Below are 24,782 nucleotides of genomic sequence, written 5' to 3'. Positions count from 1 at the left end.
TTTTTTTCTTTTTTTTTTTTTAAAATATGGAGTCTCGCTCCTGACACACAGGTTGGAGTGCAGTGGCACGATCTCAGCTCACTGCAACCTCCACCTCCTGGGTTCAAGCGATTCTCCTTCCTCAGCCTCCTGAGTAGCTGGGATTACAGGCATGCGCCACCACCCCCAACTAATTTTTGTATTTTTAGTAGAGATGGGGTTTTGCCATATTGGCCAGGCTGGTCTCCAACTCCTGACATCAGGTGATCCACCCGCTTCGGCCTCTAAAAATGCTAGGATTACAGCCGTGAGCCACCACGCCCAGCCGCCTTTTTTTTTTTTTTTTTGAGAAATTAAAAATAATAACAAACCCAGCTGGGCGCGGTGGCTCACACCTATAATCCCAGCACTTTGGGAGGCTGAGGCAGGCAGATCACCTGAGGTCAGGAGTTCGAGACCAGCCTGGCCAACATGGTGAAACCCATCTCTACTAAAAATACACAAATACAAAAAAAAAAAAAAAAAAATTAGCTGGGCGTGGTGGCACGCACCTGTAGTTCCAGCTACTTGGGAGGCTGAGGCAGGAGAATCGCTTGAACCTGGGAGGCAGAGGTTGCAGTGAGCTGAGATTATACCACTGTACTCCAGCCTGGGCTACAAGAGTGAAACTCCGTCTCTAATAATAATAATGATAATAACAAATCCAAGTGAGAATACAGAGTGATTTAATATGTACAATTCATTTATTAAAACCTTCAGCCATACATTGTGACTATAATAGCTAACATTTACTGGGTGCCTACCAGGTAACAAGCACTGTCTTAAGTGCTTAAGGTGTACTAAAAATTACACAGGAGGAAATGGAGACACAGAGTAATTAGGGAACTCCCTTAGACCACACAGGAAGAAGGCAGCTGGTCCAGGATTCAAACTTAGGACGTCTGGTTCCCACGCACAGAGCTGCTGGGCGACTTACAGGACAGGGGCGATAAGACGGTGGCTGCAGAAGACTAGAAAGGAAAATTAGTCATAAAGAGGGACTTGGGTCCAGGCACAGTGGCTCACACCTGTAATCCCAGCACTTGGGGAGGCCAAGGCAGGCGGATTATTTGAGGTCAGGAGTTCAAGACCAGCCTGGCCAACATGGTGAAACCCTTTCTCTACTAAACTTACAAAAATCAGCTGGGCATGGTGCTGCACACCTGTAATCCCAACTACTCAGGAGACTGAGGCAGGAGAATCACTTGAACCTGGGAGGCGGAGGCTTCAGTGAGCCATGATCGAGCCATTGCACTCCAGCCAGGGCGACAAAGCAAGACAACGTGTCAGAAAAAAAAAAAAAAGATGGACTCTGAGAAAAGAAGGCTCTGAGAGTCCTGGTGTGAAACGGCATGTCATTCTCAGGCACCTGGGTGAAGGACATCAGGGAAGTGACCACAGTCTTCCTGGCCCTGCTGTGCAAGCAGGGTGTGGTCTGCCAGTGTGGTCCTGCTTGTCCTTTCATCAAAGGCCAGGTGGCCCCAGCTGGAGCCAGCCTTTCCCTTTCTGAACTCTAGCTGCCTCATGCAGTACTTTTCATCTGCCCCAGGGCAGAATTTTGTTTTTCCATGTCAACGCCTTGTCTCCTCACCTTGCCAGATGGACAGTAGCACGCTCCTCCGTATTGCCACATACCTCGCCCAGCACCCACATGTCACAAATGTCCTGTGCAGGGTAGTGTGGTCTGTTCCAAGTCTGAAGGAAACTTGCCTTCACTTATTTTCATAGAGTATTTTTTAAGTAAGTGTTTACTTTCTAGGTGAATTCTAAGTATTTTACACCTGCCTGAAGGAATGCCCTAGGTTTTAGAGACCTTGAACTGTCACTTTACAAATATTCTACCTAAAAGTCTCAGATCAAAACTAGCCATTGATCCTATGTGTTACTGAAGCTGAGTGACATTGATTCAGAAAAATGAATTGGCCTAACATTTCCCACTTCCACATGATAGCTTTAAATTTAGAGGATATAAAGAAAACCATGGCACCTAATTGAAGAGATAGTCTCACATTACTAGTATGAAGAAATGAATCAGGCTGGACGTGCTGGTTCACGCCTGTAATCGCAGCACTTTGGGAGGCCAAGGCAGGCAGATCACCTGGGGTCAGGAGTTCAAGACCAGTCTGGCCAACATGATGAAACCCCATCTCTACTAAAAATATATAAATTAGCCGGGTGTGCTGGTTGGGCGCCTGTAAATCCAGGTACTTGGGAGGCTGAAGCAGGAGAATCGCTGGGAGACAGAGGTTGCAGTGAGCCGAGATAGTGCTACTAACTCCAGCCTAGGCGACAGAGTGAGACTCCATCGAAGGAAGGGAGAGGGAAGAGAGAGGAAAAGGAGAGGGAATGAATGAGGGAATGAGTCATCTTTTGAAGGGAAGGTGCTGGTTGCTGACGACATCCAAGCATTTTTTAGTGAAGTGGTTTTCAGACTACAGAGTGAGATCCTTGAGTAGGTCAAATAATCAGTTTTGTGGGTTGCACGTAACAATGTAAAGAATCATCTGGGCGTGGTGACTCATGCCTGTAATCCCTGTACCTTGAGAGGCTGAGGCTGGTGGATCACTTGAGGCCAGGAGTTTGAGACCAGCCTGGGTAACATATCTAGACTCCATTTCTACGAAAATTAAAAAAAAGAAAAAGGATCGCATCACCTTTATGTAAGGGAAGTGTTTTTATGAAATTGTGAGTCATAGTAGAAAAGAAGAAAACTACCAAACATCCGTAAAACACAGCTCTAGATAGAATACTAACTTTTTCTTTTTTTTTTTTTTTTTTTTTTGAGACGGAGTCTCGCTCTGTCTCCTGGGCTGGAGTGCAGTGGCCGGATCTCAGCTCACTGCAAGCTCCGCCTCCCGGGTTTACGCCATTCTCCTGCCTCAGCCTCCTGAGTAGCTGGGACTACAGGCGCCCGCCACCTCGCCCGGCTAGTTTTTTGTATTTTTTAGTAGAGACGGGGTTTCACCGTGTTAGCCAGGATGGTCTCGATCTCCTGACCTCGTGATCCGCCCGTCTCGGCCTCCCAAAGTGCTGGGATTACAGGCTTGAGCCACCGCGCCCGGCCTGAATACTAACTTTTTCTGCACAGTTGGGTGATAATGGCCATCCTCTGTTTTATTTCACTGTGCTGGCTGCCATTGAAGTGCCAGGCGCTTTGTTCATGGCTGGTCACCTCCAGTAACCACCGCTGGGATGCTTCCCAGTCCTTAGAAATCTGGGTAAGAAGCACTAATGAAGATGAATTTGTTTCTGATTCTGCCATATTTTCCTCTGTGGGAGTTGTTATGAATTTTTTTTCTCATAAGTGATTTGATGGTGTAATCCCTCTTATGTCTGAGAACAGATACATGGCCATGGATCGGGCAAGTTGGTTTTCCTTATGTTTACGGAACTGAACTGAACAATGGGAACAAGGTAGGCAGTGAAGGACTCTGCCCATGATAAAGAATCGGGTGTTCTGTGGAGTTTTATAAGTGAGAGGTTTTCAGATGAATTTTGCAGTTGGAAATTAACAAATCAGTCACCTGCCCTTGGTTTGGAGAAACACCTCCATTTGTCCAAACAACTTGGTTTTTGTTCTGGGTTGCCTGAGAGGCTGCTCTTGGCGCCTCGGTATTTGCGGCAGAGTGCTGCTGTTTCCTGGGGGCTGGCTAGGGTGAAGTGTAAGAAATTTCATATCAAATCTCTTAGCTTTCTGGCCATTTTTAAAGGGATGAACTGGTTGAGCACAGTGGCTCATACCTGTAATCCCAGCACTTTGGGAGGCCGAGGTGGGCAGATCACTTGAGGTCAGGAGTTTGAGACCAGCTTGGCCAACATGGTGAAACCCTATCTCTACTAAAAATACAAAAATTAGGCATGGTGGTATATGCCTGTAACCCCAATTACTCGGGAGCCTGAGGCAGGATAATTGCTTGAACCCGGGAGGCTGAGGCTACAGTGAGCTGAGATCGTGCCACTGTACTGAGCCTGGGTGACAGAGCAAGAGTCCATCTCAAAAATAAAAATAGGCCGGGTACGCTGCCTCACGCCTGTAATCCCAGCACTTTGGGAGGCTGAGGTGGTTGAATCACCTCAAGTCAGGAGTTCAAGACCAGCCTGGCCAACATGGTGAAACCCTGTCTCTACAAAAATATAAAAATTAGCCGGGCCTGATGGCGAGTGCCTGTAATCCCAGCTACTCGGGAGACTGAGGCAAGAGAATCGCTTGAACCCAGGAGGCAGAGGTTGCAGTGAGCCGAGATCACACCACTGCACTCCAGCCTGGGCAACAGAGCGAGGGTCCGTCTCAAAAAAATAAAAACAGGCCAAGCGTGGTGGCTCACGCCAGGCAAATCACCTGAGATCAGGAGTTCAAGACCAGCCGACCAACATGGTGAAACCCTGTGTCTACAAAAATATAAAAGTTAGCCAGGCATGATGCGGGTGCCTGTAACCCCAGCTACTGATTCTCTCGGCTGAGACGAGAGAATCGCTTGAACCCGGGAGATGGAGGTTGCAGTTATCCAAGGTCACGCCATTGCATCCCAGCCTGGGCGACAGAGTGAGACTCCGTCTCAAAAATAAATAAAATAAATAAATAAATAAGGGATGAACTGATATAAAGAGGTAAATGGAGCTTTTTGCAAACTGCTGGTTGTAAAAAATCTAATTAATTTTTGACAATTCCCCAAATCCTATGTAAAACAACTACCTAGGAAACTTTTAAAAGTTGGGCATTAGTGAAACCAAATTATATTGCTTATCTTCTTATGACAAGTTTATAAGCAAGTTTTCCTGGGGTTTTGTGGTGACTCTGTGTGTGTAGTATGGATAATTATACTGTTGGCTGTTCTTAACTATGTGTTGGACGTGTCTTTGAATACACTGCAGAGACTGTACCACAAGGGAGCATGATGCCCCATCCCCACTGGGGTCCTGGTCCTTCCTGCGTCTGCAGTGTGGGCCTTCTCCCAGGGCGGGATCCTGACACTCATGACTAAACAGCCCAAATCCCACTCACACCAGAGGCTGATGGCAAAACCCTTCAGAACAAAAGATTTGATGATGGAAGAAGAGTAAGAAAATGTGTATCTAACCATTCATGACAAAGTACAGGATAGCTCATTTCAATAGGAATCTAAATATTACTGGACCAAGAGAGTTACACGGTTTCCCTGGAACGCTGTACATGTGACACTCAAGAGGAATTCTGAGTCAGTGTTAGTCATTGTCTCACCCACATGTGAGTGCCAGCAGTGCCAGGCCCTGTGTTGGACCTCAGGGATACGGCGGTGAGTGCAGTAGGCCTGGCCTGCCCTCCCGGGGTTCACAGTTGAGGCTCATCAACCTGCCAGCAAACATGCTGTCAGTACCTCCTTTCAAAACTAACTTGTCATAAAACAGACAAGATCTTAGAATAGTTTGAATCATCCCAGCTGGAAAAAGAATGTTGCATGGTATTTGTGAATTTTGAGAAAGGAGTTTCCATTTGGTTGAATCTGTAAACTTAAACCACTCAACAAACATTCTTTTTTAAAAAGGTATCATATTTCTTCTTTCCTTGACCCTGTGATGTTTATTTTTGTTGCTCACATTGGACTTTAAGGCTGATGGCAGCAGTGCTGGCTGCATAAACAGATTTTTCCACTTCAGTGAAATCAGCAGAGCTTGTTTGAGTTGCTGCATGGATGATCAGCGTCGTTCCTTCTCATGTTCTCCTAGCATCCATCCTCAGCATTGCCATAAAACCTTCCTGGTGCATAGTTTTCAGAAAAAATATTACCTAGCGTATGCATTTCACTCAGAAATACTTCCTTTATGGCAGTTCCTTAGCCAAGGCTGTGCTTTATTCATACTTCAGGATCGGCTAAGCCAAACCACAGTGGCAGTGAGGAGAGGGTCCTTTGGTTTGCTGACCCTGATTGTCAGGGCTGTCTTTGGCTCACGTGTCTCTGTATTGAGATGTGGTTTAGCCTGAGAGAGTGGCCAGCTGCATTGCTAATTTTCCTCCCCGGTTTGCTGTCATCTGTGGGAGAACAAGAAGGAAAGGCCTTGGGTTTGGGAGAACCCCATCTTCCATCTGGAGTGACCTAGGAGTGACCCGCACACCTTTCGCCCTGCCCCCGACTCATATTACCCTGTTCTTGTTCTTTTTAAAAATATTTTTATCTGTTTTTCCTACATTCTTTGGCATTTTAATCTTCCTCCCTCCCTTTCTCCCTCCCTTCCTTTCCTCCTTCCTTCCCTTTCTTTCTTTCTTTCTCTTTCTTCTTCTTCTTCTTTTGTTTCAGAGTTGTGGGTCTTGCTCTGTTGCCCAGGCTGGAGTACAGTGGTGCAGTCATAGCTCACTGCAGCCTCAACCTCCTGGGCTCAAGTGATCCTCCCATCTCAGCCTCTTGAGTAGCTGGGACCACAGGCATGTGTGGGCACACCTGGCTAATTCCTTTTCAAGTTGTTTTGTAGAGACGGGGTCTTGCTGTGTTGCCCAGGATGGCCTCAGACTCCAGGTGTCAAGTGATCCTCCTGCCTGAGGCTCCTTAAGTGCTGGGATTGCAGGCTTAAGCCACTGCGCCTGGCCCTTATTTTATTTTTAAATGCTCTGTACAAATTTAATGGGAGGACAAGAGAAAGGACATTTCAGAGAGTAAATAAAGAGAACGTTCCAACATAAACGGGAAAGGGATGTAGATAACATGGAACTCTGTCAAGCCCTTTAAACAAAGGCCAGGACTTTCTACCTTGCTGGGTGCAGCCTTCCAAGTAACCCTACCATTGCCTTTCCTGGCCATTTGGATCTTGTCTACAGAAAATTGGACTTTTCCCACAGACTTTGGAATCAGCAAGCACTCATTTTTACTTTTATAAGGTATGATCATTAGTATCCCTCCTGCACGGTAGTCTAAGAAATGAGATTCTTATTAGGCATCGAGCCAGGATGAGTACTGAGCCAGGACAGCTGTCAGGTCCGACTGGGCAGAACATGCAAGGCTGTAACTCTGGTGAGCAGCTGTTGGGAACCCGGGAGGCAGCCTGCTTCATGGTCCCCACAGCGGATGGGCGAGCGCACGAGAACTTGCCTATGGGAACATACCCTGGCACCAGGGTGGCGTGCCCGCAAGCACAGGGTGTTCGTCTGCTGTGTCACCACTGCATCCCAGTGCCTGGAACAGAGCCTTACACGGCTTGGTGTTCCTCAGCCCCAGTTCTGAATGACGGAAATATTACAGCAGAGCCCATGAAGTTTACTGAGTTGGGAAAGGTCTCGATACCTTAACTAGTTGCTTTGCAATAGAAACAAGTACTTCGAGCATTTTCTCTTCCCACCTCCTTACCTCTCCTCTTCCATCCATGTTATCTTTGTGACTTTGGGTAAAAAGCTAATCTATTTCAGTCTCAGTTTGTTCATCTTTGAAATGTGGTTAGGAACCCTTATTTCCTAGGAGGTGGTGGGGCCGTGATTCACCCAGTCACGCACAGCTCCTGCCCTGTGCTGGCACTGTTCATTCCATCTTCCTCTCATTCTGCTCGTTCCCTTAAAAAATCTACAAAGAGGTTATACTATACTTGTTTACCATCCGACAGAGCCATGAATAGCATTTTCTAGGAGAAAAGAATCATAAGATAGGAACACTACTAGGTAGAAAATTTGACTAGAAAACTAGAAAAGGTCCCAGTTGAATGAAGCACCTGGTAGATACAGTCAAGTGCCGCATAATGATGTTTCAGGCAACCACGGGCCACATGTATGTGATGGACCCATGAGATTGTGATGGAGCTGGAAAATTCCTGTTAACTAATGACTTTGTAGCTGTAACATCATAGCCCAACTCATACATGCATGTGTGGTTTATGTTGGTGTAAACAAACCTACAGCCCTGGGCGCTGCCAGCCTTATAAAGTGTCCAGTAATGTCCTGGACCTTGACATTCCCTCGCCACTCACTCACTGACTCACCCACCACAACCTCCAGTCCCTACAGGCTCCATTCATGTTAAGTGTCCTGTATAAACATGCATTTTTTAAATCTCTTATATGATATTTTTACATTATCTTTTCTATGTTTAGAGATGTTTAGCTACACAAACACTATTCTGTTGCAGTTGCCTACAGTATTCACTACAATCTCAGGCTTTGCAACAGGTGTTTGAATAATGTGGCTTCATTTAAGATCATTTTGTTATAGCATTGATGAGAAAAAAAAATGGTTCCTGGCCAGGGCCACTGTGTGGAGTTTGCACATTCTCCCTCTGTGTGGTAAAATTGGTTTTGTTAGACATCACTTTGCTTAAAGTTGCAGGTTTCCAAGAACATAATGACGATGTTAAGTGAGGACTCTACAGGGTTTGTACCCAGGAACAATAGGCTATACTATCTAGCCTAGGTGTGTAGTAGGCTGTAGCATCTAGGTTTGTGTAAGTACACTCTGTGGTGTTCACACAGCAACGAATTCACCTAATGATGAATTTCTCAAAACATATCCCCATATTTAAGGAATGCATGACTGTATTAATACATTCTATCGGCCGGGCGCGGTGGCTCAAGCCTGTAATCCCAGCACTTTGGGAGGCCGAGACGGGCGGATCACGAGGTCAGGAGATCGAGACCATCCTGGCTAACACGGTGAAACCCCGTCTCTACTAAAAAATACAAAAAACTAGCCGGGCGAGGTGGCGGGCGCCTGTAGTCCCAGCTACCTGGGAGGCTGAGGCAGGACAATGGCGTAAACCCGGGAGGCGGAGCTTGTAGTGAGCTGAGATCCGGCCACTGCACTCCAGCCCGGGCGACGGAGCGAGACTCCGTCTCAAAAAAAAAAAAAAAAATACATTCTATCATTTTTGAAACTCTGTTAAGTCTACAACAGCCAGCTGGTGTTTTTGCCCCTATATTTTCCAGAGTCAGGAAAGAAGCAGAATAGATTTTTTAAATTCCTAGGCCAAGGCAAAGTCTCCACCAGTAAGTAGCACGTGATGAGAACACTGTTCAGTCATCCATCACATGGTGTCACTCAGCCATGCAAAATGACCATTTTCTCAGAGAAAGTGTTGCTGGCCCTGAGGACCTGTAAAGTGTAATTTCTGCTTTTTAGTTTACTGCCTCTGCCACTGGTGGGTACAGCGACCAGTTTAAAGACAGGAGTTTCCTACCATGAGAAATATACCTCTAGGTCATTTGTAGCAAAGTATCAGAGTCCAGATTTCACGGAGGTCTAAGGCGTGTGGATTGGGTGGAGGGGATCTTTGGATCCCAACTTTCATCCAGAAGTTGATATATACTCACCGTCTTTAGAAGCTAGTTTCCGTTTTTGATTCAGGACAAGTGAGGAAAAGCAAGTATTTCAAAATAGCAGCCAAGAAACAGATGGGAGGAGGTAGGAAGGGCCATGGTCCTGATACAAGATGATTTGATGGTTAATTGGCACGCATCTCTGCAAAAATCATCATGCCACCATCACTATGAGGAACCTACGATTACCGTGTTGATATATGTGTGAACAAAAGTTTTCTGGAAAGGAATTTAAAAAGTCTTTACTCCAGTGAGCAGTTTGCAAACCAGGGAGCTACAGCCTTCAGTGTAAACTGAAGGTACATTCTAGAGAATCTAAGGAGTGTTTGTGTTTTATAAAGTTTCTGTCCGTGTTCTCACTCAAGTCCACTTATGCAAATGAAGGAGTCAAACTTGCTTAGTTCTGATTGGTTGATGTTTGCTGGGCTCTGATTGGTCACACCCTATTGATTGGTTCAGGCAGGGTAAACAGGAACAGGCAGCTGTGAAAGTCCCAAAGTTAAGCAGAGGTGTGGGTTTTCCAGGAATTCAAAATACCTGTGTGACTGCTAGTCAGCAAATGGCCACTTGGTTCTAGTTTGAACTCAGGCCCAGTTAGCTGCTCAGGATTCATCTTGAGGGACTGGCTCTTCCAGAGTTCACAGTGTCTTTGACAGTGCTTTTTTTAATGCTGTAATTTTATGAAAACATAGTCATGTTATATGCACTGTTTGATTTTTTGTTTGTTCCGGCTTTGTTTGGAAAACTTCCTTGAATATTCAGCACTCTTGGCTGTTCACGTTTGGGAGTGATGTACTGAAAGCTGATTGGAAGGACTATCGGGTGGGGCCTGTAGAGTGGGGGATTTGCTGTAGGGTGACCAGGTGGAGGGCCAGAGGCTTCACTGAGCACCCACCAGTGTCTGGGTCTGGAGGCTTGTCCCTGGGGCCCTTCGGTTTTACCAGAGATCTTCAGATCTGCAGGGTGTGTGGGAGGTTGGCACGGGAGGAGGGTTGAAGCCAGTGTGGTTGATTTAGTACTTCCATGCTCACTTAACCCTCTGTGTTATTCCTTTGTGGGGTTTTTTTTTTTTTTTTGATGGAGTCTCACTCCATGGCTTACGCTGGAGTGCAGCGGTACAATCTTGGCTCACTGCGACCTCCACCTCCCAGATTCAACTGATTCTCATGCCTCAGCCTCCTGAGTAGCTGGGATTACAGGCACACACCACCACGCTCGGCTCATTTTTGTATTTTCAATAGAGACAGGGTTTCACCATGTTGGCCAGGCTGGTCTTGAACACCTGACCTTAGGCGAGCTGTCCGCCTCGCCCTCCCAAAATGCAGGGATTACAGGCATGAGACACCATGCCCGGCCCTTTTGTGTTATTTCTGTGCTGTCTGCTCTCACTGGGTTATAGTCTGATTTGGTGTTGGGGTGGGGGCCTGGAGACACCTGAGGACCCAGGTGATCTCATATAGACCTCCAGGGAGGCCTCTTTTTCCACCCATACCTCCTCCTCACTGCCCTGTGGGCTCACAGCGTGCACTTGGTGTATTGTTGTCTGTTATGTGGAGGTAGGAGCTGTTCCTCCATCTGGTTTCTGTATTTTAAGAGGTATTGAATTTTCTTCTTACACTGTGATTGTTACGTAACAGCTATGATGAAAAATTAAGAATAATAAGAGTGATTTGGTGTGGCTGATGCACCACATAGACCTGGAAATCCCACATATATGTGTTTGTTACCTACATTTTTGTTGTTGTGTTTTTACTTAACAGTCTGTTAATTGTTTTAGCTTACCCTTAGGATAAGTATAAATTCCCAGACATGACTCGCTGGGCGCTAAGAGTAGGAATCGTTTGGGACCAATGGTCCAGCAGCAAATTGGATTCAATTTGCAGGAACAGTTTCTGCAAAGCTTCTGAGAGGAGAGGAGAGGAGCAGGTGTCCCGGAGGGATGGCTGTTCAGCACTTTGCAGGTGCTCCAAGTGAGACGGGCAGCATGCTTGCTCCTGCCGTCCAAGAGCTGACCACGTGGTGGGGGAGCAAACGCAGGAAAGAGCTGTGCCTTTGCACATTTGCTTCTTCATTCATTCATTCATTTGTTCGTTCGTTCATTCATCACTCACCACACCAGACTGAGCAGTTCCTGTTTGCCAGACACAGCGAATATGCACTCAGTTTCTGGCCCAAATCGCTGGCAGGACAAGGGGGCAAGACTGAGAAGAAAGAACCTGGGTGGTGGGACGAACAACCTGGGCCTTTGTTATACTGTCAAAACTCTATACAACGTAATTTAGCAACGTACTTTTTTCATGCATTATGGGTTTTGCGATTTCCTGGTGAGGGACATTTAGATAGTTTCCAGTTTTCCACTACAGACATGAGTACAATGAGTATTCTTCTTTATGTCTCCTCTTACATAGTTGGGGAACTTACCTAGGGGGTGGAAGTGGAATCTTGGTTGTAGGATTTCAGCATCTTTAACTTTACTAGATAGGTCAAAATATTCTCCTGTGTGATTGTACAAATTTACACACCTTTCCTCAGTTTTATCAAAATGCAGTGTCTCTCTCACTTTGCCAACACTTGCTGTTGTCAGACATTTAAAGTATTTGCCAATCTAATGGGTGTGAAATGCTCCCTTATTTTTTTCAGTGAAGCTCTATGATTGCTGGTGACATTGGGCTGCTTGTGACTAAGTTTTGAATTCAGACTGTACCACTGCTTTTATGAACTTGGGGGATGGTTACGTCTCTGAGCCCCAGTCTCCTGGTGAAACATAAATACCTACGTGGAGTAACTATGAGAAGGAAGGACCACGCGCATGGCTCCTGGCTGTTAGTGTCTCAGTCTGAAGTCATTCTACCAACACCGCCCAGCGGGCTGCCCCTCCCTGCTGAGAGAGAGACCCCCCCCCCCCCCCCCCCCCCCGCGGCGCCCCCCCCCCCCCCCCCCCGCCCAAGGCTGTAGTCTGGAGCAGCAGGAGACAAAGAGGTCCTGTGAGAGCAGGGGGCACCTCTTGAGAACCCCAGAAGTCCTGGGAGAGCCGCCCACCCCTGGATGCAGCGCCCACCCCTGCATGCAGCGCCCACCCGAGTGTCTGTCCCACAGTAGCTGGCAATGCAGCAGCCAGCACCACTGCGCCTCTGCGGCGTCCTGCTGGCCTGTCAGCTCCTCGCCCACCTCTCCCCTTGTACCTGGCTCCCCACGGTGGAGCTAGAGTGGGCCTTTTAAAACAGAAGTCAGGGCTGGGCACGGTGGCTCGCGCCTGTAATCCCAACGCTTTGGGAGGCTGAGACTGGTGGATCACTTGAGGTCAGGAGTTGGAGACCAGCCTGGCCAACATGGCAAACCCTGTCTCTACTAAAGGTACAAAAATTAGTTGGGTGTGATGACGCACATCTGTAATTCCAGCTACTCAGGAGGCTGAGGCCGGCGGATCGCTTGAACCAGGGAGGTGGAGGCTGCAGTGAGCCAAGATTGCGCCACTGCACTCCAGCCTGGGGCCACAGAGCAAGACTCCATCTCAAAATGTGTGTATATATATCCCCTACGACTAACTACTCCTTCCCTTATCTTTGGTTCTGATTGGAAGAAACCTGATGATTGGCTCAGCCTCCTTAGATCTCAGTGCCTGGAAAACAGGCTGTGTCTGTAGACACAATTTTTGGCTTTTAGAAAGAAAAAGCCTGCTGGTTTACAATCAGTTTGGAGGATGCATGCCCTGACGTTCCACTGTCAGAAACATAGACTAAAAGAATAAATTCTAACTGGTGGGTAACAGCCAAGTTTTAAACAAAACGGTTGGATTTTAAAGCATTGTTGGAAAATGGAAACTTGTTACAGAGATTCTCAGCCTTTGGAAATATAACTTAAAAATTAAACCCATAATATGTATCTATTTCAAAGTTACACTGTAGCTTTTTCAGAAAAATACATAAATACTGCATAGTCAGGAAATTTCACTTTTTGCTACCATACTTCATAACTAAAATATTTGTATACTTTACCAAATTACCTTGTCAGTGACTCTTTGAGGGCATTTTGTGAAAGGAGCAGGTTACTGTCTTCTTTCCTGGGTGAACCCGTGATTTGCCAGATCTTCCAACCTACTTGACAGCATTTTAAAAATAACCACAGGGAAGCAATGCATCGAAATGCCCCCTTCCCTGGGCACTCACGGGCTGCCTATCTCCAGCAGAGCGAGCTGTGGGAGGCACAGACAGCCCCAGAGCCCCCAGACGTGCACAGCTACTCTCAGAAACTCCCCAAACATGCACAGCTACTCTCCTGAAGTCCCACAGTCGGAGACAGGTGTGTGCAGTGAGGCAGGCCTATGTGCCATTGTCGAGTAAGTGGATCTTTCTGATGGAGACAACGGCAGAATTTTCCAGGCAGCCTTCGTCTGGAAGTGAAGAGCAGCGTCTTCACACATATTCAGCCTACTTAATTTCAGGAGCCAGGTAGTGGCTTGGAGCCCAAACAGAAAAAGTCTGCTTTTCCAGAGTCACATTTAAGCTGTTCATGCTTCAGCTCTGATGATTCTGACTTATTTTTTGGCTAACTTTTAATGCTCAATTATGGTACAAGTTAGTCCTTTATAAACTCAGTCTCATCATAGCATGTAACTTCGGTGGCACAAGAAGTCTCTGTAGGGCTAAGCTGGCTGTTGACTCGCTTTTTTCAAGGATGTACACGGTGGGCGCTGGAGACCAGGGCCGGAGGGTGGCCACCTATGAGAGCTGCCCCTGTGTCTTGGGCCTGGTCTTCTCTGCTCACTAATGACAGCTTTTCCAGCCTCTCGCAGGCTCTGGCCCACCACCTTGCTTGCTGTGATTTTTTTTTTTTTTCCTCCCTCACACATTATAAGCTGAGGCAGAAACTGAATCCTTTTCTTTTTCCTTTTCTTTTTTTTTTTTGAAATGTACTTTCGCTCTTGTTGCCCAGGCTGTAGTGTAATGGCTTGATCTTGGCTCATCACAACCTCTGCCTCCTGGGTTCAAGCAATTCTCCTGCCTCAGCCTCCCAAGTAGCTGGGATTATAGACATGTGCCACCACGCCTGGCTAATTTTGTATTTTTAGTAGAGACGGGGTTTCTCCATGTTGGTCAGGCTGGTCTCGAACTCCTGTCCTCAGGTGGTCAAAGTACTCAGCCTCCCAAAGTACTGGGATTACAGGCGTGAGTCACCGCTCCCAGCCTCCTTTTTTTTTTTTTAAATAGAGTAGGGGTCTCACTCTGTCACCCAGGCTGGAGTGCAGTGGCACACAGTTCGCTGCAGCCTCCAACTCCTGGCCTCACGTGATTCTCCTGCCTTGGCCTCCCAAAGCGCTGGGATTACAGGTTTTCCTTTCCTTTATGAAGACCTTTTTCCTCCTAAGGTAGTGTTGCCAGCAAGAGTGTGAATGAAAACCCCAACTAATTCCTTTCTTAATTCTGCTGCTAGAGTTCCAGCAGACAGGCCTTTGTCTTACCCGTATCTTATCACTCTTCCTGTCAGAAAAAACACTGGAAGTTCACAATGAAGCTTGCAGATGAACTGGGCAAGCCCTTTTATGACCCTGGACCTGAACCTACCTTGGAAGGCAGAGAAAGCCCCACTTCTTCCTGGGTCAATGTAGCCCTGGCCAGCATGAGCCCTGCCCAGGAGGAGTGCCAGAGGCCAGCTCTGGGTCCCAGCATCCCTCTGGCTTACACTACACCCTGTCAAGGTCAAGTGATCTTCTTTCTCCAGTTTCTCTGTGTGCAATCTTTTCTGTTCACCAGGCAGTTTGTTGAGCCTCCTTTTGAGTCCTACGCCAGCCCCAGCCCTGCCCTCCATCTGACCACCTTCAGCTCATTCTTTTAAAGTGGGCATCTCTCTGACTTAGTGTTGGGCTGCCTTTTGTGTTGGGAAAACATGGGCCTCTACCTAGTCATGATGCCAAGCCCTCTTGACTGATGGTTCCCAGAATTTTCCTAGAATTGCATCTTCTGTGGGACCACCATGGTCCTTCCCATGGAGTATCCCATTCCTGTGCTCTCTGCTGAAGGCTTCCTGGCTATGCTTCTTTCCCCAAGCGTTCAGAATGCTGGACCTGGTCTCTGTCCCTTGGAGTCGTGCTCATGGCCTGGCGCATGACGACTCCCCCTGTGGATTTTATGTGCTTATTTTCCTGGTGGCTTGTACAAACCAAATTTTAGTGTACCGGTTGTCCTTTAAAACAGCAATGTCCTCGTTGGTATAGGTTTTGGAAGGAGACAGAAAATCTTTCCTCATGAAGCTCTTGTGCAATCTCATATTGGGCTTGGCTCACAGACCCCTTGGATTCGGGATACTGTTGAACAGCCCCATGGTGCTATTAGAGCAAAGCGCTTCCTGCCGAAGCAGACGTGTGCCTGCCAGGTTGGAGGCAGGGGGCCAGGAAGCCCACTGCAGTGCTGGTTTCCTACGCCCAGAACAGCATGCTGTGTGCACACGCAAGTTCATGCCGACACACACGTGTGCTGGTCAGTGCCCAGCAATGCTGTACAAAACACTAGGACTGAACAGGATGTATACTGTTAAAGTTTGATTCTCCCTTCCATTACAGAAGCTTTTTTTTTTTTGAAATACAACTTTATTCTGATTCTAAACGAAAAGGAATGGGAATGACAGTAACAAACAAGATTTCACCACTGAATATTGTGATGTGACTGTAGCAGTCTTATATTTGAAACTCAAGGAATCAACTGCGTTCCAAAACAGCTAAATATGCAGGTCCAAACAATGAAGGTATTTTTTAAACTGCCACATTCACTCCGAAGCCCACTCATCTCCTTCAGCATCCCAAAGATGAAGCACATGTTCCGCTTAGCTAGATAATAATGAGGTGGCACACTGCTGACATCACAGGACAGCTGCCTATAAAGCTAGACTTCTGACGCTGGGCTCCAGCTCCATTCTCACAGGTCATCATCCTCATCCGGGAGAGCAGTTGTCTGAGCAACCTCTAAGTCGTGCTCATACTGTGCTGCCAAAGCTGGGTCCATGACAACTTCCGGTGGGGCAAGAGCAGGCATGGCAACAAATTCCAAGTTAGGGTCTCCAATGAGCTTCCTAGCAAGCCAGAGGAAGGGCTTTTCAAAGTTGTAGTTACTTTTGGCAGAAATGTCGTAGTACTGAAGATTCTTCTTTCGGTGGAAGACAATGGATTTCGCCTTCACTTTCCTGTCCTTAATATCCACTTTGTTGCCACACAACACAATGGGGATATTTTCACACACTCGTACCAGATCTCTATGCCAGTTAGGCACATTCTTGTAAGTAACTCTCGATGTTACGTCAAACATTATGATGGCACACTGGGCTTGGATATAATAGCCATCTCTCAGTCCGCCAAATTTCTCCTGGCCGGCTGTGTCCCATACATTGAATTTAATAGGTCCTCTGTTGGTGTGGAACACTAGGGGATGAACCTCAACACCCAAGGTGGCTACATACTTCTTCTCAAATTCACCAGTCAAATGACGTTTCACGAAGGTCGTTTTTCCAGTACCACCATCACCAATCAATACAAGTTTGAACTGGACCTGGGCTCTCCCTGCGCAGCCATCGCGGCGTTCCTTCCAGAAGCGTCTCCGCGCCCATCCGACTCAGCTTTTTTTTTTTTTAAAGTTGAGACAGTGTTTCACTCTTGTTGCCCAGGCTAGAGTGCAATGGCGTGATCTCAGCTCACTGCAGCCTCCGCCTCCCAGGTTCAAGTGATTCTCCTGCCTCAGCCCCCCAAGTAGCTGGGATTACAGGCATGCACCACCATGCCTGGCTAATTTTGTATTTTTATTAGTGACGGGGTTTCACCATGTTGGTCAGGCTGGTCTCAAACTCCTGACCTCAGGTGATTCACCTGCCTCAGCCTCCCAAAGTGCTGGGTTGGTGAGGCGTGAGCCACTGTGCCCGGCCACCATTACAGAAGCATTTTAAAGTGCTTTTGAATGTTATGTTCTTTTGTATGTTATATTCATTTTAAAGTGTCTTTGTGCGCTACTTTTTTAAGTTGGAGTATGTTTTTCTCACAGGGAGATTTGACCTAGTAATAATAGCCATAGCTAAGAGTTTAGCACACTTTAAGAACAAAAGCATTTAAACATTAAACATTAATAAAAGTAATTTTGTAGTCAAATATTAACCCAAACAATTATTTACTTTAGAGCCTTAAAAGATATAAAATTATTTAAAAAGACATTCCTGACCAGGCGTAGTGGCTCATGCCTGTAATCCCAGCATTTTGGGAGGCTGAGATGGACAGATCGCTTGAGCCCAGGAGTTCGAGACCAGCTTGGGCAACATGGTGAAACCCTGTCTCTACCAAAAAGACAAAAATTAGGCCAGGTGCAGTGGCTTATGCATGTATTCCCAGCACTTTGGGAGACCAAGGTGGCTGGATCACTTGAAGTCAGGAGATCAAGACCAGCCTGGCCAACATGATGAAACCCCATCTCTACTAAAAATACAAAAGTTAGCCAGGTGTGGTGGCAGGCGCCTATATCCCCAGCTACTTAAGAGGCTGAGGCGGGAGGACTGCTTGAGCCCGGGAAGTGGAAGTTGCATTGAGCCAAGATCGTGCCACTGCACTCCAGGCTGGGCAACAGAGCAAGACTCTGTCTTTTAAAAAGAAGAAAAAAATAAAAAAATAAATAAAGACAAAAATTCGTTGTATGTGGTGGCGCAACTGTAGTAGTCCCAGCTACTCAGGAGGCTGAGGTAGGAGGATCGCTTGGACCTAGGAGGCAGGATTTGCAGTGACCAGAGATTGGGCCACTGCACTCCAGCCCGAACTCTGAGCGACAGAGCAGAGCAAGACCCCTCTCAAAAATAATGATAATAAATTTTTAAAAATATATTATTTAGGTTCTTAAAATTCACTGTCACACCAGCAATCAATAATGGAACAATCTCATTTTTTGAAGAAATATTATTTCTAAGCATTTTGTTAAATCTTTGTTAATAATTGTCATCTTACCTATTTGAAAATTTAACTTTTTGGAAAACTTTATGATCTTAACAACAATTGATTTTATTTGGACAAAAGCTGAGGAGACCAAACCACTCAGAATTTAAGATAAAATAGGCCGGGTGCAGTGGCTCATGCCTATAATCCCAACACTTTGGGAGTCCGAGGTGGGGAGGTTTGCTTGAGGCCAGGAGTTGGAGACCAGCCTGGGCAATATAGTGGGACCCTGTCTCTAAAAATGAAAAAGAAATTAAAGAATAAAGTTAGCCAGGTGTGATTGCCTGCACCTGTAATCCTAACTAGTTGGGAGGCTAAGGCAGGAAGTTTGAGCCCAGGACTTAGAGGCTGGAGTGAGCTTTGATTGCACCACTGGACTTCAGCCTGGGTGGCAGAGCAAGACCCTGTCTCTAAAAAATAAATTATAAATTTTTTAAAAATAGCCAGGCACCATGGCTCACACCTTTAATCCCTGCAGTTTGGGAGGCTGAGGCAGGCAGATGGCTTGAGCTCAGGAGTTCCAGACCATCCTGAGCAACATGGTGAAACCCCATCTCTACTTAAAAATACAGAAAATTAGCTGGGTGTGGTGGTGTGCACCTGTAGTCCCAACTACTCTGGAGGCTGAAGTGGGAGAATCACCTGAGCCTGCGGAGTCAAGGCTGCAGTGAGTTGTTTTTCACACCACTGCACTCCAGCCTGTGCAACAAGAGTGAGACCCTCTCTCAAAAAAACAAAAAAAAAAAAGTTAATTAATTAATGTTTTAGAAGATGGGCATTTGTCCAGATTATACATAGCAGAGAGCAAAGTAGAGCCAGTTATCAATTATCTCCTGTTGTGTAACCAACATCCCAGACCATCCCAGAATTTTTAGTGACTTAAAAATAATGACTTTTTACATTTGTTATTATTTTATTATTACTATTTTTTGAGACAGAGTCTCACTCTGTCGCCCAGGCTGGAGTGCAGTGGTGCGATCTCAGCTCACTGCAACCTCCATCTGCCAGGTTCAAGCAATTCTTCTGCTTTAGCCTCCTGAGTAACTGGGACTACAGGTGTGTGCCAGCAAAATAATGGCTTATTATTTCTTATGGCTCTGTGAGTTGGCTGTGCTCAGCTGGGCAGTTCTTCTGCTCCATGTGGTATCTGCTGGGGTTCCATGTAGCAAATTCCACGGGGAACTTGGCTGGGGCTGAATACCCAAGAGGGCTTCACTCATGGGTTGGAACTGCAACACAGTTAACTGGATCTGTCTCCAGCCACGGTGGGATCTGAGGAGTGAAAATGGAAGCAGCCAGGTTTCTTAAGGGTGAGGCTCAGAACTTGCACAGCAGCACTTGTGCTTCATTCCATTGATAGAGCAAATCACAGGCCAGCCAACATTCAAGGGGAGGGGAAGTAGATTCCGCTTCGTACTGGGAGCTGCAGCCTGTACATACAGGGATGGGAGAAATTATTAGTGCCCGTTTTTTGGCAGCACTGTTACACATGACTAGAAATATGGGATCCAGGACCCCTGAAACCATGCCTTGTGTGTGCGTGTGTGTGACACTGTTACACATGACTAGAAATATGGGATCCAGGACCCCCGAAACCATGCCTTGTGTGTGCGCACGCGTGTGTGTGTGTGTGAACTAAAAGGGAATTTTTGGTTAGGTTTCTGTGGATTGTGCTCAACTCTGTTCACCTATCTCAACTGTGACAAAAATTAAGTCTTGTGTTAGCAAACATCCCTCAAAATCCTGGAATTTTACAGATAAAAGGAACTTTGGGATTAACTTATATATTCATATCTTGCCATTTTATTGGACACAACTGATCCGGAGAATTTTTGTGATCTGTCCACAATTATGTAGCTAAATAGTATAAGCAGTTTTGTTGTAATGGAATCTGATATATGTGTAAGCATCTTATTGTCATGCTCTCTTTAACAAAAAGAAATTATTGTTCTTTCATCGTAAAATTAAGTCATACTTCAATTTTTCATGTTCTAATTAAGCCCTCGTTCATAGGCATAACTGATTTGTGTACATAGTTACTAAGAGACATAACATTTTATACGATCAACATTTTTTCATGTTGTTTACACTATTGAAAGTTGCCTATTTTGTTTTTGCCTATTTTTGCTACATACTCAGCATCTAGAACAGTGGTAGATTTGTTAGAGTTTTACTTATAGAAAGTATTATTTCTGGCTGTGGTAAGTGTATTCTGAGAACTATATTAATTATAATTATTGTTTAGTAGTGGCCACGTGGCCTCTAACTCCCATCCCACACTTTACTATGTCAGGGGCTGATGTATTATAGCTAAATCTGACAGACATGATTATAGAAATCATTTTTTAAAAACTGAATTATTTTAGCCTGAGGATAAATTTCAAGAAGTAAAATTGTTAAGTCAGGATACAAAAAATGTAATAACTTTTGATAATAAATATTCACCCCTGAATATTTTTGGTTTATACATGACCAAGAATAGTTTTACCAGCCCATTTATCTTTATTATTACTTTATTATTTTTGAGACAGAGTCTTGCTCTGTCACCCAGGCTGGAGTGCAGTGGCACAATCTTGGCTCAATTGCAACCTCCGCCTCCCGGGTTCAAGTGATTCTCCTGCCTCAGCCTCCCAAGTAGTTGGGACTACAGGTGCATGCTACCACTCCCAGCTAATTTTTTTGTATTTTTAGTAGATATGGGGTTTCACAGTGTTAGCCAGGATGATCTCTATCTCGTAACTTTGTGATCTGCCGGCCTCAGCCTCCCAAAGTGTTGGGATTATAGGCATGAGCCACCACACCCAACCTATCTTTATCATTATTGACCTTATTTTGGTGCTAACAATAGTTATAAAATGCTCTTTATTTTATCAGTGTTTCTTTTTTTGTTTTGTTTTGTTTTTGATGGAGACTTGCTCTGTTGCCCACACTGTAGTGCAGTGGCATGATCTTGACTTACTGCAACCTCTGCCTCCCAGGATCAAGTCATTCTCCTGCCCCAGCCTCCCTAGTAGCTAGACTATGTAGGTGTGTGCCGCTGCGCCTGGCTAATTTTTTTTTTTTTTTTTTTTAGTAGAGATGAGGTTTTGCCACATTGTCCAGGCTGGTCTCGTGATCATTGGCAAGACCAAGGATTTTTCATGTTCATTTTATTTTAGGACAAATTTAAAGCCAGGCGCCCTGGCTCATGTCTGTAATCCTAGCATTTTAGGAGGCTGAGGTGGGAGGATGGCTTGCCCTACAGAGTTTGAGACCAGCCTGGTTACAGTGAGAGCCCATCTCTACAAAAATAAATTTTTTTTTTAAAAATTAGCCAAGCATACTGGTTCCTGACTACAGGGGGCTGAGATGGGAGGCTGCTTAAGCCTGGCGGTGCCAGGTTGCAATGAGCCCTGATCGAGCCACTGCACTTCAGCCTGGGTGACAGAGCAAAAGTCAAAAAAAAAAAAAAGGTGCTCACTTGCACAGCACAGATAGGAAAATCGGAACGATACAGAGATTAGCATGGCCCTTAAAAATACACAAAACAGGCCGGGCGCGGTGGCTCAAGCCTTTAATCCCAGCACTTTGGGAGGCCGAGACGGGCGGATCACGAGGTCAGGAGATCGAGACCATCCTGGCTAACACGGTGAAACCCCGCCTCTACTAAAAAAATACAAAAAACTAGCCGGGCGAGGTGGCGGGTCCTTTGGTCCCAGCTACTCGGGAGGCTGAGGCAGGAGAATGGCGGGAACCCGGGAGGCGGAGCTTGCAGTGAGCTGAGATCCGGCCACTGCACTCCAGCCTGGGCGACAGAGCGAGACTCCGTCTCAAAAAAAAAAAAAAAAAATACACAAAACAAAAACAAAACATTATGCCAAATTTCTTCATTCCTTTCAAAAAGACGTATGTTTATACCTGTTTGTGCCCAGCAGCCGTCCTCCGGGCGCGTGTCTGGTGTGCCAAGGTTGGGGGGCCCGCAGCGCGCCAGCAGTCGGAGGCCGCCACTGCGGGGGCCGGAGCCTCCGCTGCATCCCTGCAAGGTGGCGACTCGTTTTCCTCAAGCGCACAGACATTTAAACTCCAAAGGCCGCTTCTTCCGCTTGTCCTCCACCTGTTTTCCAGTCACAATTGGCTCGCACACGGCACGTGCTGCGCCGGCCCAAGGTGGCCGGGCCCCTGACTCAGGTGGACGAGGTCGTGGACAGTGTCACGGGGCCCCTGCTCCACGTGCGCAAGGTCGCCAGGGTCCCTGCCCTGCGTGGACAAGGTCGCCAGGGCCCCCACCCCGCGTGCATAGTGTCGCTGCGGTCCTCGCCCCGCGTGGACAAGGTCATGGCCCTCTACCCACCAGCCCAGGGTTGTCGAACCGGCCCCGCCTCGCCTGCATGGACAAGGTCATGGGGCCGGGAGCACCGCGCTCTGGGGAGGGGCTCGCAGTGGGGCCGGTAGAGGAGCCCTGGGCCCGGAGGGGCCTCATTCTTCCAGGCGCCTGTCCGTGGGGTGGAGTTGGAACACCCTTTGGAAATTGCAGCCTCTCCGCTCCTATGTTCTCGTCAAAAAATCTAGGCCTTTGGGTCAGACATTATTTTGAAGACCAGCCCGCTGGCAATCCTCCAAGGAAGCACAGGATCCCGCCAGACGGTGCAGCCTCCTCTGCCAGCCAGCTGGCCCCTCTCTTCCTCTTCTCCCTTCAGTCCTCCTTTTTGCTTAATTAATTAGTTAATTTATTTATTTTTGAGACGCTCTCTTGCTCTGTCTCCCCGGCTGGAGTGCAGTGTCATGATCTCAGCTCACTGCAACCTTCACCTCCCAGGTTCAAGTGATTCCTGCCTCAGCCTCCCATGCAGCTGGAACTACAGGCACCCGCCACCATGCCCAGCTAATTTTCTTACTTTTTTACAAAGATGGGGGTCTTGCCCAGGCTGGTCTTCAATTCCTGGCCTCAAGCGATCCTACCTTGGCCTCCCAAAGCGCCGGGATTACAGGCGTCAGCTACGACTGAAGTGGAAGTTACCTGAGGAAGCCTGAGAGACAGGCAGACACAGACAGAGGCCCTCGCAGACACCATAGGGCCAGAGCGCTTGTTTCTACTTTTTCAGCCAAACCTCATAGTTGGAATGTTAAAACTGTAGGATATGGTTTTGCTAAGGCCTGAAAAATGCTTCCTTACCAGGAAGGGCTGAGTGGGGGAGGATCTCCATAGGAAATTCCTTCCCTCATACATAATAATTGTCACTGTATTTAAATTACTTGCATTCACATGGCAATGCACGTGAAATACTTCTGCTTAGACATTGTGAGCCCAGCTCCTGCCTTGCTAAGAGCTGAGCAGTAGATTGAAGGAACATCTTCCAGTTCCCACCCGTCCTCATAAGCCCTGTGCCTACTAGAGGGGGACCAAGCCCGGAGAGCAGAGGGTGTGTCAGGAGCCCATGCTGGGCTGCCTGGCAGCTGGTCAGCAGCTGGAGAGCTGGGTGAGGGCAGCTTCCCTGAGGGACAGCAGAGAAGACCATTAAATGGTGATGTACCTGCAACAGAGGCCTGGATCATCCCATGGGGAGCGTTGGAGCTGGGGTGTGGTCCTTGCAATTGAGAGGACCAGCCTCAAGATACTGGCAGGGCCTGAGGTGTCCCACACCTCAACCACCTCGCCATTTTGTTAAAGTGCCTCTTCTGCAGTCCTTTCTATATCAGATAGCATATGGGCAAATCTCACATTTTCCAGGCTTGATAGTGGTTAGGTCCAGTTTTAAGTGAACACCAATTTGTTAACAACATATAAGAGGAGAAATCTCTTGGGAAAGATACCGAAGGTATAGATGTTCAAAACTGCTTTATTCATATGTAATTCACACACCTGAAGTGGAGTTTTACAAGAGCTGTCAGTAGCGGCAGTGACACCTCAGTTTGTCTTGCCCTTCTCAATCCCTCCCCAATCTCTTTGTTTTAGCCATGAGGCAGAAACCTCTGGAGGAGCTCTGCTTCGATGGAGTGGGAAGAATTCCCTCTGTCAGGTCCAGGGCCACCACCCCAAGCTGAGAATAGCCCACTGCAGTGCATGTCACTGCTTTCCAGAAGCAGTGAGGCTGCCAGGCCCCTCGGCACGCCCTTTGTGCCATGGTATTTAGCCCTACTAGCTTCTATTCTGCAGCAAGTCTGACAAAATAATTTTTCATTGAATATTTATGAATCTGCAAGAATAGCCCACAGGGTAGCAGATAAAGGCTCCAGGTAAGAGCCCATCAGACTCTTATTTTCTAACCACTGTGGCTCCCCAGACTGTGAGGCGTGAAGTTTATGCCATGTTAGGTTTTGCTGAATTTGATATGGAGTGTGAGTAATCGTAGCAGTTCTGCCTTCAAAGTATCCAGAATCTTCTATCAGCGCAGGCGCAGTGGCTCATACCTATAATCTCAGCACCTTGGGAAGCTGAGGCAGGCGGATCACCTGAGGTCAGGAGTTCGAGACCAGCCTGGCCAACGTGGTGAAACCCCATCTCTACTAAAAATACAAAAATTAGCCAGGTATGGTGGTGCATGCATGTAATCCCAGGGAAGCTGAGGCA

The 24,782-nt window shown here is 46.8% G+C and overlaps 2 protein-coding genes across 2 annotated transcripts in view; one reads left to right on the top strand and one right to left on the bottom strand.

Annotated features, from left to right (window-relative positions):
* The window catches only part of LATS2 (large tumor suppressor kinase 2), a 97,879-nt gene that overhangs the window by 49,050 nt on the left and 24,047 nt on the right, over positions 1-24,782 (top strand). The gene's annotated exons all lie outside the window — the stretch shown is intronic.
* On the bottom strand, positions 15,852-16,889 carry LOC111525290 (GTP-binding nuclear protein Ran-like). Its single transcript, XM_023190612.1, has one exon. It carries the CDS (start codon positions 16,575-16,577, stop codon positions 16,191-16,193), a length of 387 nt encoding a protein of 128 aa, XP_023046380.1. The 5' UTR covers positions 16,578-16,889; the 3' UTR covers positions 15,852-16,190.

Source organism: Piliocolobus tephrosceles, chromosome X (assembly GCF_002776525.5).
Source record: "Piliocolobus tephrosceles isolate RC106 chromosome X, ASM277652v3, whole genome shotgun sequence".
In the NCBI taxonomy this organism is placed as follows: domain Eukaryota; kingdom Metazoa; phylum Chordata; class Mammalia; order Primates; family Cercopithecidae; genus Piliocolobus; species Piliocolobus tephrosceles.
This window is presented reverse-complemented; position numbering and strand designations above follow the sequence as displayed.

Bases quoted from the DNA above. Each gene is read 5' to 3' on its own strand.
- LOC111525290 (XM_023190612.1), bottom strand. From the start codon at position 16,577: ATGTTTGACGTAACATCGAGAGTTACTTACAAGAATGTGCCTAACTGG.